At 39.1% G+C, this 13,481-nt stretch overlaps 2 protein-coding genes across 5 annotated transcripts in view; both read left to right on the forward strand.

Moving 5' to 3' along the window:
• The window catches only part of polr1a (RNA polymerase I subunit A), an 18,659-nt gene extending 17,338 nt beyond the window's left edge, over positions 1 to 1,321 (forward strand). Inside the window, exon 37 of the mRNA XM_019869765.1 lies at positions 901 to 1,321. Coding sequence (XP_019725324.1) covers positions 901 to 1,001 — 101 coding nt within the window. The 3' untranslated portion in view covers positions 1,002 to 1,321. The remainder of the gene's footprint in view (positions 1 to 900) is intronic.
• A 1,005-nt stretch (positions 1,322 to 2,326) lies between these two features.
• st3gal5 (ST3 beta-galactoside alpha-2,3-sialyltransferase 5) lies at positions 2,327 to 10,872 on the forward strand. Of its 4 annotated transcripts, none has more exons than XM_019869799.1 (8): positions 2,328 to 2,473; positions 3,692 to 3,787; positions 4,659 to 4,776; positions 5,812 to 6,021; positions 6,225 to 6,361; positions 7,377 to 7,563; positions 8,157 to 8,315; positions 9,236 to 10,872. In XM_019869799.1, the coding sequence occupies exons 1-8, from the start codon at positions 2,466 to 2,468 to the stop codon at positions 9,488 to 9,490; spliced, it is 1,170 nt and encodes a 389-aa protein (XP_019725358.1). In that variant the 5' UTR covers positions 2,328 to 2,465; the 3' UTR covers positions 9,491 to 10,872. The 4 variants fall into 4 exon arrangements, with proteins under 4 accessions (XP_019725361.1, XP_019725358.1, XP_019725359.1 ...); XM_019869800.1 differs by having other exon boundaries at positions 2,328 to 2,468; XM_019869801.1 differs by lacking the exon at positions 2,328 to 2,473 and adding an exon at positions 3,503 to 3,612.
• Positions 10,873 to 13,481: the final 2,609 nt, after the last annotated feature.

Here is a 13,481-nt window from a genome sequence, read left to right on the forward strand (position 1 = left end):
CGGAGTGTCCAGGGAGCACCCCAGGACAGAACTGGCCGCCCTGACCAGTCGCTCCAGTCTCTTTCTGTCCCGGGCCGAGATGCTGCCTGACCAGCAGACAATGCCATAATGGATGGCCGAGGCCACCACCGAGTTATAGAAAGTCTTAAGGAGTGACCCCTGAACCCCAAAAGACCTCAGTTTCCTGAGTAGGAAAAGTCTGCTCTGACCTTTCCTAATCAGGGTGTCCGTGTTAGTCGACCAGTCCAGTTTGTTGTTGGTCGACTTAAGTATCTTAGCCCAGCCAGAGCTGGCAGAGGCACCGGTACACTAAGAGGCTGCTTGGGGGTGGGGGGGTCCTCAAAAAGTGTGATCATTTTTTAAAACACGTTAAACAAATGAATGAGGTGTCACAAACGCAAAACCCTATGTAAAAGTGTAACACTTGAATTTATAGAAGTCAAGCACAGATGTGAGGCTGTGGTCACTGAAATTCTGCTTCAGGCCCCATAAAGATTTTGGCAGTAGCAATACAAGAAACTGAAAACTGTTCAAATAAATATCATCACGTTCCTAAAATAATAGCCTATAGCTTAAGTCATTTTTTCAGAAAACACGAAAAAATGGACCAACTTTTGAATATATGATGTTCATAATTTTTAATCTGATCTGTTTAATTTGTTGAGGTGGTATCCTGAGGGTATGTTTAGGGCAATTTTTCAGGTCATTATTTGAAAAAAAAAACATCGATCGATAGATATAAAACAGTGAAACATAATTAATGTCAGAGTTGGTGGATTCCTTGCTCACTATGACAGATTAAAAAAAAAAGCAAAATGCTGAGGACTACAATACCGAATATGTTTAAACACAGGGAGTCTGAAGTCATATTTTATGCTCTTGACTTTTTTTTCTCCCCAGGCTCTTGTGATCAGCTCGTGTCGCCATCAGCTTGCCTCGTGGTGGGGAAGGTGGTCAAAGGAGGAACAGGACTTTTTGAGCTCAAACAACCCCTGCAGTAGAGGAGACACTGCTTTGTGAAATCATTGTACACATTTTGGAGAGTCATGCTTTTCATTGGATATCATGACAATATTCATGTTCTGGTTGCATGAAAAAAAAAACTATTATTGACCTCACGTCTCAAGTACATGAGACAGGGTTACCATGACATGTTTGGATGAAACTAAATTAATGAATACATAATTAGAAATGTGTATTATCTAATTAGCCTGAATCACTAGATTAAGGTGAATTTATACAGTGCAGTTTGTTACCCAAGATGAATGTTTTCTGACAGGCTCTGTTTTGTCTGTTAACAATAAATGTAAAATATACATTTTTTTCTTCGACCGCTTTTTTGAATGAATGTTGAAAACCGCATCATAACTTCATTACAGTGGCTTGAACTTGTATTCTTTATCTCATAAAATAATTATTTTATGTACCCTTCGGTTTTATTTCTTGTTGACTTTGAAACTTAGCTTGTAGCCGACGTGTGTCCTGTGCACATTTTGAGCACGACGTCTCTGATCCACTGGTGAAAGGACAATTTGATTCTCTCCTGTTTTATCTCAACCTGCTTTAAAAAACAAAGCGTATGAGGGTAAAGTGGTGAGGATTGCATGACTGTCTGTGTTTTATGTGTTGTGTTTATTATTTTACTTGATGTTAACTGTTTTGTTAAGCGCTTTGTTACAGCTGCAGCTGTTGTGAAAGCCTATATAAATCAGGATGTATAGTGATCCCTCGCTATTTCGCGGTTCGTTTATCGTGGCTTCAGTGCATCGTGGATTTTTTCAAACATATTCATAATTTTTTATTTTTTTACTTTCATATACATGGAGTACAGTACACTTTATGTTGCTCTATGTGACTCGCTGTTGTTTGGCTGACTTTCGCAGCTTCTCGCGGACCGTTTGCGGATTAAAAAAAATAATAATCGCGATAAACGAGGGATTACTGTATTGTATTTAACTGTAGGGACGATATATTTGCATTTAGTGCTCTACGATTGGCTGGCAACTAGTTTAGAGTGTACCACACCGACTGCGCAGACATAGCTGGGATAGGCTCCAGCACCCCCTGCGACCCTAGTGAGGATCAAGAGGTTCGTAGAATGAATGAATGAATGGTCTAGTTTGTCTTATCGCCAGTATAATTCCAGTTTAAAGCTGATTTAAGACAGAGTATTGTATATGAAAAGGCACGTGTCGATATTTTGAATGAATGTGAATTAAATAAGCATTTAACTAAGTATTACTAGTCAGAATAAAATCTGCAACGCATTTCACGCAGGTAAAATAATGTTCAGAGGCTTGTTATAATCTCGCGTGATTTTGTGTGGTTTGGAATGCTCGACGCCCCATTGTAACTGCGGGAATCAGCCAAGACGAGCATAGACGTGAGAATGTTTCTGGATCAATATAATTTCAAAAAATGATCTCGAATCGCAACATCCCCAACACGATGAAGTAGTGGGATCCATGGTAAGGTAAGCCCCCCAAAAACCTGACGACAGGTGCTCAACCTTCAATGATGTTTTATAAGGTAATCTGTTGATCTGCAAGGACAAAAAGGAGGCTGGCGGCAGTAAAATGTCTAAGTTAGATAGAGCTACAGTATTGGAACACATTAGCCGAAGATTTGAAACCCAACCTGTTTTGAATATGATTCAGAAAATGTATGTATGACCCCTTTGTTCGTGTTCGCCCTCCCAAATCGTGAAAAATCTGCGACGGGAATTGTAATCGTGGTTATTTAAACACAACTTCACACATGATCCTTTAATCATGCTGTGCTAATGGTCTACTCTTTATATATCCTGTACATATATATATCAGCAAGACGAGTGTCATTGAAAAGAGCTTCCAAAAAAGATGCAAACTGTGTATAAATTGTGTCAATATGTTGAGGTAATTGTGACATTTTGAATTCACCAGAAAGCGGTTAAAACGATCGTTTCGAACTCAAAACAATAATTGTTTTATCTCCAGTATAATTCCAGTTACAGAGATCTTAATTTCGCCCAGTTTAAAGCTGATTTAAGACAGAGTATTGTATATGAAAAGGCACGTGTCGATATTTAGAATTAATATGAATGTAGATTGGCCCGTGACAAAACGAGGAAAGTCTCCGTGAAGAAGTGTGCGGCTGTGTAGTGACAAGTAAAAGCAAAGAGAAGCATTTTGACACGGTAGTGCATTTTCACTCCTGTCCCATCCCACTCACAGAGAAAAACAATCCCATACCTGATGAGCACCACATAAAATATTTTTAACATTAAGCAAAGGTGACACAAGTATAAAATGAGATGAGGGAGAGCTGGAGTCTGAGTGTTGGTACAGTTACGTTGGATGGCTTGCAAGTCTACTACACAGTCAATGGTCAAAACTTTGACAAACGTTGACTCTGACCTAGCTCTGCGGAGTTTGCATGTTCTTCCGTGTGTGGGTTTGTTTTGTCTACTCACTGTGGTTTACTGCCAAATGAAGAATAAGAAAGATGCTGCTCGGTTAACTGAAGACTCTTAAATTTCCAGAGGGTGTGAACGTGAGTGAATTGTTGCCTGTCTATATGTGCTCAGTGATTGATTGGAGACCAGTCCAGAGTGGACCCCACTTCTCAACCAGAGTAGGATAAGCAGCACAGAATGGATGCATGGCTTACTAACTTCTTTACCAAGTTCAAAATGTAATTCTCCCATGTACAGAACAAGATCCTTGCTTCATCACGCAAAGCAGATCACCTCCTATTATGGTGTGAATTCCGGGAACATGAAGCTCCCAAAACGCTGGGTAGCACCCAGGTGAGATGCATGTCACTCAAATAAATTAAACTACTTTTCAAATAGAAATCGATAAAACAACAAATAAATGTGAACATGAATAACAGAAAAATGATCAATCATTGTTTTATTTCCGCCAGGCTACTTCATACACAAATATCAGCCAGTTTTAACAAGGTGAAATTACAGAGTAGTGGATTTTGCTGCTTAATACCTATCCCATGAAAACATTATTAATCAGAATGCCATGTTTAGACTAGACGGTGCGCATAGAACATACTTTGTATTATCACAAAGAAAATGCTTGACTTGACTTTCCCTTTAAAGATAGCTCAATTTTGATTCTCAATGCTCTAACTTATGAATTCAGTTTGGCTATATCAAGCTGTTTAAGGACTTTCTGTGGACTCTTAACACTTTGATTTAGGTGTGAGCAATTCCATTGGTAGGATTGTTGAACACCCATGGCTCATTTCGTATTTCCCTTCCGAGCCAGTCTTTTCGACCTGTTGTCTACCAGTAGTTGGAATGTGGTCAGGTAGCTACACTAGAAAGGCATTGTGGTGTGTCTGGTTCAATTATGATTCTGTCAGTAAAACACGCCGGATGCGAGCGGTGTTAATTAAACTAACGTATTACGTACTCAGGAAGAGAGCAGAGGCAATGTCAGGAACGTTCCTCAACCACTTCTGACTTTTTGAATTTCGGGTTATTATTTGTTGTATTTGTCTTGAATTACGGTCTCATTGCATTGCACGTGACAGTTGTTGTGTTCTTTAGGTGATGTTTATATAGCACTTTTTTTACATTAATGTATGTTAAAATAAGGGTTGGCAAGGAAATTGAGGTAATGCAAAGTAAAATTCTGTTTTGTGTGTGCTTGTTTGTCTAGACGTGCCTTTCTATTGGTGGGAGTTTTCTGTGTGCTGTGTCTGGTGATACTTTCATCTCGGTCTGGGAAAGACACACTGAAACCTCTCGATTGGCATGTCAGCCCTGAGTATAAAAAGGTGAGCATGCATTGTTGTTCCTACTCAACGTTCAAGCAGATTTACTTTTATGTAGGATACATGGGAAGAAATGACGGAAAGACAATCTCAATGTGCCAATCTATTCACCACAAATCTGCATTCTATGACATCAGACACATTTTTCTCAAATAAAACAGGCAGTGTATGGTAACCGTGATGAATGTTATGACTTTCGGCTTGTCCATCAGGAGGCACCGGCGCAAGTAGCTCGCATAATTTGTTAGGCAAATTTTTTTTTTTAATGTCAGATGCCCAACCATTTTTCATGCTGTCTTGGAACGCAGGTCTCAACAGGCTTCTCCATTAGGCCAGGGAGTGTGTTGTGCCCCCTTAAAAAACTTTTATGTACTCCAGGTATCTGCAGTGTACTGTACAAAGAATTTCCCCAGTAGAAAATTGAAAACTGTTTAACATAAAATAGTGACATTGTGGTACTACGTTAGGTACCGCAATATAACGGGTAATAACTGGAGTACTTTCCTGTTAACCAGGGCCTTGGTAGCAGCTTTGATTAAAAAAGATCTTTGTGGTATTTTACAGAGTGACAGGAAGAGCAGAAAATACATGAATCAGTGAGTTTTTCAGCTAGCTCAGGATAGTTTGACAGGAAAAAAAAAACCCAAATGGATGAAATCCTGAACAGCGAACTGCGGACAGGTGCGTGTTCACTGCAAGGTGTTTCTTTGAGACCTCTGGAGCTCTATTTTATGACATTGCCTTGAGAGGTAATGCTCCTATGTTCGAGTGACAAGCAAATTGATACCTTGTGGTGACTGACAAGGGAGAGACGTTCACCCTTAGCCTCTACCTTCCCCACAAGATTTTACACAATTAGAGTAAACCTATTAGGAACAGCTCTCAGCATGATGTAGTACAGTATAACCACAATAATAAACAAATGGTTTGTAAGACCTTGTCTCTTTAGATTGTGCAAGTCTTCATAATGTAGTGGCTTGTCGTCGTAATTATCTTGTCTTTGCGATTGTGATTAAAATAAAGTTTCCTGCGTTGCAGCTAGTGCACCAACATGTTCAAAAAGTACTGGAGCGTGAATGTCATCGTGGAAGCACCAGGCAGGGGCTTTTTGCTCGACTCCCCGCTTCCAGTCACATGACCCAACCCTTCCTGTGGAAGAACACGCCACTTTCAAGCAACCTCTTCAAGTATCCACCCCCCTTTGGTTTCAGAGGTCTTCGGGGAAAAATACCCTCTCTGCTTCAGCAGGTGATCTGTGTTTTTCGAGTCATTTATTTTACATATCCTCCACTTGGGGATCAGCACTTTCATAATTGCGTATGAATCATTCCAAACAGTTTGTCGTGTTTATTGCACTGTTGGGGAATGACTTTTTCAAAAAGATATAATATTATTTTTTGTGCAGCTAAGTGTTGTGTATAAATTTTTAAAATGCTAATTTATTTTCAAAGCTACCAGAGTCCAACGAAGCACCCTTGTTTAAAACGGGTCCTGATACATGTCGGCGCTGTGTGGTCATTGGAAATGGAGGTATTTTGAAAGGCCTGGAGCTGGGTCCTTTCATTGATCGTTTCGACACCATTATAAGGTTGGTACACTTCCCCAAAAAATTATTGTATAGGATTGTTTGTATATTGTTTCCATACGATATTGGGTTGGCTGTGTCAAAAATTAAGGTTTACAAATAATCGATTTGAACTTTGAGTTCAACATTGATACGTATGACCACGCACTTCCAGACGTATGACAAATATACAATTTTAAATTTGGATAAAAATACATGTTAATAATTTTCATAATACATTTCTCAATGCATGTATTATATAAAAGATCCAGCCTTCAACAACATCGGGTTTGAACAATTAACTAAGTAACCCAAAACCGATTTATTTATATATTTATTTTTTCCCGGTGCAAAGGGCACTCATACAACAACAACAAAAAAAGCTGCTGAACAGCAAATCAGCATTAAGTGCAAGGACTCATTTTGAATCGCGAAAATATGTCTTCAATTGTCACGGACTGAAATGCCTCGGGGGAGAAAAAAATAATAATAATACGTACCAAGAAATTTCCCACAAAAATTTGGGTCTACCCCCCAAAAAAGAAAAAAACCCAACAACCAAATTTTAAATTGGAGAAAAAAAAATTGAATGCGGGTGCCGAGCAGTGAGTATTCAGGTGTCTGTAATAATAAAGGAAATATTTTAGTAACCCCATCCCCAAAAAAAAGTTAAATAATAATTTCTAATCAATGGATGGGTCACTTCAGCAGGTTCCAATAGAGATACAGAGAGACAGAAAGAGTCACAGAAATATATAGAAGGTTCATTGCGATTTTTACCATTTAGCTTCTTTTTAGAAAACAACAAGCTATGTAAAATGTACTGAAAAATTGAACAGTTGGTCATGCACACTCAAAACTTTAGCGGTCAAATTAACTTCACCTTTAAAGGTTAATGCGCATTTTAGACAAACTTCAATTGAATTTATCACAGTTGCCAGTCAAGGCTACTTTAAGACACCCTTGAGTATCTGTGTGACTGAATTGATGTGTTGCAAATGTAAGACTCTGCCTCCTTCTTGTGTCCTGCAATCGCCAGGTTGAACAGCGGTCCTCTAGGAGAGTTCAGTGTTGATGTTGGGAATCGAACCAGCCTCAGGATAAGTTATCCAGAAGGCACCCCCACTCACTGGCTTGACACAGACCCAGAGACCGTGTTTGTAGCTGTGGTCTATAAAAGTGTAGATGTCAGCTGGATCACCGCAATGATTAACAAGCTCACCGTGGTGAGGACTGGTGTTTGTACTTCTTTGAGTTATATTATTCATTTTTTTTATTTCAATTCTTTATGTCTTTATATCAGGGAGAGTACATTTTAATAGTGAATGTGCCAGAGTTAGCAAGAAGGCTATTTTTCATCTGCATTCCCTTTACAGATGGTTAATGTCACCCTTAAAAGAATAAGAATAAAATACAATACACAACGATTACCAATACATTTACCAAAAGTACTATTAAGTTAAATTGACATGTTTACATAACAAAATCAGTACATTTACGAAAAAGTATTTTCAGGCTAAAATATTCATTCGAAACACCTCTCACAGAGAGTCCATCCCTAGAAATGTTACAGATCTTAGACATCTCTTCATTGTGGCAACAATATAGTGTTATTGGTAGAAAATGATTTGAGTATTGCTGAATTTGGTCGAGAAGCTGTAGCCCGTGGAGTAGTTTGTTTGTCTTTTTTCGACCCTGTTAAACACGTCCTTATGTTGCATTGGGTTTGCAGACGCATGTGTTCTACTTGTGTGCATCTATTTATCACTGTTGCAGCATCTGTGATTAAGAAACAACATATGTGTGTTTTCTGCTGCAGTCATTGTGGGACTGGCTCTTCTTCTGGCAGAATGTTCCAGAGGAAATCCCCCTTGAACGGAACAGGTTCAGACTCTTAAATCCACTCGTCATCAAAGAAACGGCTTTAGATTTACTGAAATTCTCCCCGCCTACAACACGCTTGTGGGGCTGGGACCAGGTAAAGACACTTTTCAGAACAGCGATATATTTTTCATCAGATGAAGATTTTATTTTTAAATAGCATGATTAAGACAATATTAAGTCTATAGTATAGATCAGGGGTGTCAAAGTCAAATGGACGGAGGGCCAGATAAAAATTTTTGCTGCAAGCCGAGGGCCGGACTGATCGAATGTCAGATGAAGATTTTATTTTTAAATAGCATGATGACGACACTTTGACATATGTGGTATAGATTAACGAGCCACGAGAGCAGGGGTGTCCAAACTTTTTCCTCCAACGGCCAGAAAAATAGAAAGATACACGTCACATTGAAAATTTTTAACTATTAAACACTGTCATTTTTGTTTCTGAATCTGAATGGTCTTTATTCTTCGTAGTGTTATGAAGAGAAATTCTGTTACTATTTTAGCTGTACACTTATTTGTGTTTTTGCATTTCTCGAAAAGTTTATTATGATATTATTATTATTATTAGTAGTAGTAGTAGTAGTAGTAGTAGTAGTCCCCATTATTCACATCCCACCAGTTATTCGACAGAGATGACTGAAACAACTCACCATTACATATAAACTCTTTTTCCTCTTAATCTAAAAATAGTTTCGCATACATTTCAGATTTTTTTTCCTTTTTATGTTACTTGGATAGCTGATAATAAGCATTTGACACTGTATCTGCAAAGGTGCAAAGTGTCCATGATTGCAATCGTCAAAGCCATTTTTCAATTTCACAATACATGAAGGGAGTAAGTTGGCACCTGATGAGATTTTGAAGGAATCTAAATAATTTCTTGCAAGTGGTGCCATCCGAAGGAGCAGAGCACTCCAACATATTTGATACGTTGATCAATTCCCAAAGATCTGTAACACTGATTGAATCCTTGGAATGATGTTTCTTCTTTGTTCTCATCTTGTTCCGTAGAATGTACCCACCCTGGGAATCTCTGCACTGGATTTAGCTAGTTTGCTGTGTGACGAGGTGAGCCTCGCGGGCTTTGGCTACAACCTGTCCCAGGAAAGGATTCCAATGCATTACTATGATCAGCTGCCTATGAGCTTCATGCTTTGGCAGAAAATGCACAATGTGAATGAAGAGACCAAAGTCCTTAAAAGTCTGATCAAAGAGGGAACCATCACTGACCTGACGGGGGGTGTTCACTGTTCCTTCTGCCCCTGATTACCTCCAAACTACAGTCCCCCGCAAAAGCGTTGGAACGGCAAGGTCAAGTCCTTTGTTTTGTTCTACACTGAAGATGTTATAATTCACAGATCAAAAGACGAACGAATATGAGAGATAAGTTCAGGATTCCGCTTTTGTTTCATGGTATTTACATCAAGAGCTGTGATCAAATGCTCACACTTCCACCTCAATTGCGTGTTCCCACTGAGGGTGCGCGTGTGTAAGGCTTCCTAACTCTCTAAAGTGCTCTGTTACCTCGCCCTTTTTGCGCCCTTGGTCCGCACTCCGGCTGAGCCCACATCCCAGTGCCCTCAGCCGAAGCATTTAATCCACAATTTATTGTGGATTTAACCAAAATAACGGTAGAATTCCTGTGCATGTGGCCTAAAAAGCGTGTTTTCAAGTCTAAGTATCGACATATTAAATAGTTTATCATTTGTACGTGTGTAATTTCAATCAAAGCTTTAAAGTCACCTGTGTATTTTGCCCTGTTTCGGTTGGCATACTTAGCGACCTTCCGTAGATTGTGCGGGAGGCCGCAAATACTGCATCGCAAATCCAGGCCTGGAGCCATTGCTGCCATCGAATGGGACCCCGAGCCCAAGTTTTTACTTTTACTACTACTCTACTGCAGTTTTAATTGCATTTTAAGCAGCAAAATTGCCAAAACAACAACCGGTGTGGCCATGTTTGATGACTCATATCCAACACAGTGGGGCAGAAACGGTGACGTAACTCACACTCTCCCAATTCTGCAATTTTTACACACTTGTAACCTTTGCTCCCGAACACTTTGTGCACTATTAGGTGTACACTTCATTGAGGACCGTGGGGCCTATTGTGGGTATCTGGACAGGACCTTGATATGTTAAAATAGAGCACTTTTTGTTTGAAGGCACTCACTTTTCAAGTGAGTGAAAGTATTGGAATGGACATGATTAAAGTTACTTAAAAGTGAATATTATTTAATATTTGCAGGAGCAGAGCAAAAAGCGTCTGGCTTCGCCAAGAACCACAGCATGCAAAAAAAAAAAAGGCTCCTAACATGAACGAAACAGAAAAATAAAGTAGATACAAGAGTTTGTGAACAGGAAATCACTGCCTACCTTAGTAGAGACCTGACATGGAGGCATGGGGTGCAATTTTATAGCGTGTTAACGACCGTAGCTCACGTGTACCATTTTAAAATGCTTCTCATTCTTTGCCAGTACCCTCGGTGAATTGTACATGAAACAAAATCTGAATGAGAATAATAACAATAAAATATATAGCGCAACACCTCTGATTGCAAGCGGAAATTGCAGAATGCTGATTGCTAACAACTTCCGGTGATGCAGGTCACGGGCCACCGTAGGTTAAAGGTGACTTGCTTTTTTATTTTATTTGATTTTATAAATACGTTTTGTGAAGGTGAGACTGATAGGATGCTCAGGGTGCAGAACACCAAAATATAAAATAAAAATAACACGCACACCGACACACAAAACTTTTTTTTCCTTCCTCCTTCCCCACTTCCCCCTACAGCCCCGCAATCGATTTGGGTCCAGTCCACAAGCTACCGGTCAAACTGGTTGGGCGCCCCTGCTCTATCAGGTCAAGATATGGTGATTGATTTGGACAGTCTTAATACCTCCCTTCTTCTTTGTTGTGTTGGCGATGTATTTTCGGTCATAATCTTGCTTGATGAATTCATTCTGCTCCTCCTAACGCGAGTTACATCATCAATAAAGACTAATGAGCCCGTTTCAGAAGCAGCCATGCAAGCCCAACCATGATATACCCTTCACCATGCTTCACAGAAGAGCTTGTGTGTTTTGGGTCAGAAGCAGATCCTTTCTTTCTCCATACATCGGCCTTTCCATCAAAACCTTGGTAGCCGTTAGTCTTGGTCTCGTCAGTCTATAAAACTTTCTTCGAAAACGTTGGCGGCTTTTCTCGTCGCTTCTTTGCAAAATCCAATATGGCCTTCCAATTCTTCTTGCTGATGAGTGGTTTGCATCATGTGGTATGCCCTGTGAATTGCTTCTCTCCAAGTCAAGTCGTCTTCGAACTCTAGATTGTGAAACCTTCACCCCTGCCCTGTGGAGGTTGGCAGTGATGTCACTGATTGTGGTCTTTGGGTGTTTCTTCACAGCTTTCACAATGTGTCTGTCATCAACTGCCACTGATGCTCTTGGCCGGCCTGCACGATGTCTGTTGCTCAGTACACCAGTCGTTTTTTCTTTGTAAGGACATTCCAAATTGGCTATGACCAATGTCTGCGATACCTCTCATCGATTTTCCCTCTTCTCGTCTCAGTTTCAAAACGGGTTGCTTTTCTCCCATGGACAGCTCTCTTGTCTTCTTCGTGTTTGCTTAGCAGCAAATGCAGTTTTCACAGGTGAAATCCAAAGGCAAAAACAAGCACTATCTATTGTATAAATAGTCAATCTAAAAAAAAAACAACCAACTCCTGAGAAACTAGAATCAGCCATCTGTCACATGTTCCATTACTTTTGCTCATTTGATAAGCGGGTGGCTCGAAAACAATGGTGCTCTGTCCGGAGTTGGTTCACGCATCTAGATGTAAGTACCATAAATTAAAGATGGCATTCTGAACTTTTGCCTCATATTCATCTTTTGATCCGAAACCCAAATGTCTTCAGGATAGAACCAAAAAAAGGAACTGACCTTGCCGGTCACATAATTTTGGAGGGGACTGTACTGTATATACGCAGCACTCTCAAGAATTCTTTTAAATAACACTGGTGTTGCATGGACAACATTCCTAAACAGAAACACTAAATTGCTTTGTTGAGATGTTTCAACAAAGCGTTAGGCAAGCAAGTAAGTGAGAAACATTGTTCCTGTAATGTGTTTTCTGAAAGTGCTTGTTGAAATGAACTAAATGACTCTTTGCTATTCCTTAGTTTACAGCATTTTTAACCATTACCAATTTTAAAGCGACCAACATTTTTTTCCTTTGTGTAAAAGTATTGTATGTGCATGAACACATTCCTTCAGCAGATATCCTCCTCGCTGCCTATATTTCAACAGCATTACAAACTCGACTATATTTTAATGTTAAAATTAATTTTTGTTTGTAATTCAGTATTTGTCTATGAACTGGTATTTGTAATAAATCCTAATAGTCACTGCTTTCTTTGAGTAAAATGGAGCCAGATTTTTTAATTTTTTATTTTTTTTAACGTCACTATGTTAAATGCTTTGACAAAGTAAATTATTATCTTGACACTGGGCAAATCTGCAACGCAGATTTTAATGTTTAGCTACTGCAAAGGCGAATTTGTGTTTGCCCAAGCGTGTGTTTGATAAATGGAAATCTAATTTAAAAGCATTCTCTCAGTACCATGTTAAGTAGAGTATATTCCGAGCAAACGGCCAACTAGTACATCACTACAACTATGGTGTCACTATATTTTACTTTTGATTTTTTTTATTTTTTTTTATTTTTATTTTTTTTGTGACTCCTTTTGCTATGATGTCAAATGACACATTTATTTTTCAAGAAGCGTTTGCAATAGGCGGGTGTGTGAAAGCCAGCTTACCAATTAAATTAATATGAATTTATTGCTGTCTTTATTTTGTATTCTTATTGGGCTCTGTGACTATAAACTTCAGGGAGACGGATGATTTTTTTTAAATGTTTTCCTTCATAAAATCCAAGCTACCACAAAGCCTATTACGTTGTAGCTTTGCTCTGTTAAGACCTGAAAATGTCCTTGGTCTCATGAGCACATAGTTGAGAATGAAAAGAGACTAATGCACTTGCATGCACTGATTACGATGTGTTAATATGTCTCAGAATTATTTTGTCACACACTTTATACACTGTTGGTTCTTTTTATCCCCAATAAATGCATCTTGACATGGGAAGGAACTTCCAAATGTTGTGATTGCTTTGTGGCGTAATATAAAAGAAACATTTTTGTCCCACAAGTGAAACTATGTTATAATTATATAATGATGTTTAAATGTTTTTTTTTGT

The sequence above is a fragment of the Hippocampus comes genome, unplaced genomic scaffold (genome assembly GCF_001891065.2).
Source record: "Hippocampus comes isolate QL1 unplaced genomic scaffold, H_comes_QL1_v1.1 scaffold9, whole genome shotgun sequence".
Lineage (NCBI taxonomy): Eukaryota > Metazoa > Chordata > Actinopteri > Syngnathiformes > Syngnathidae > Hippocampus > Hippocampus comes.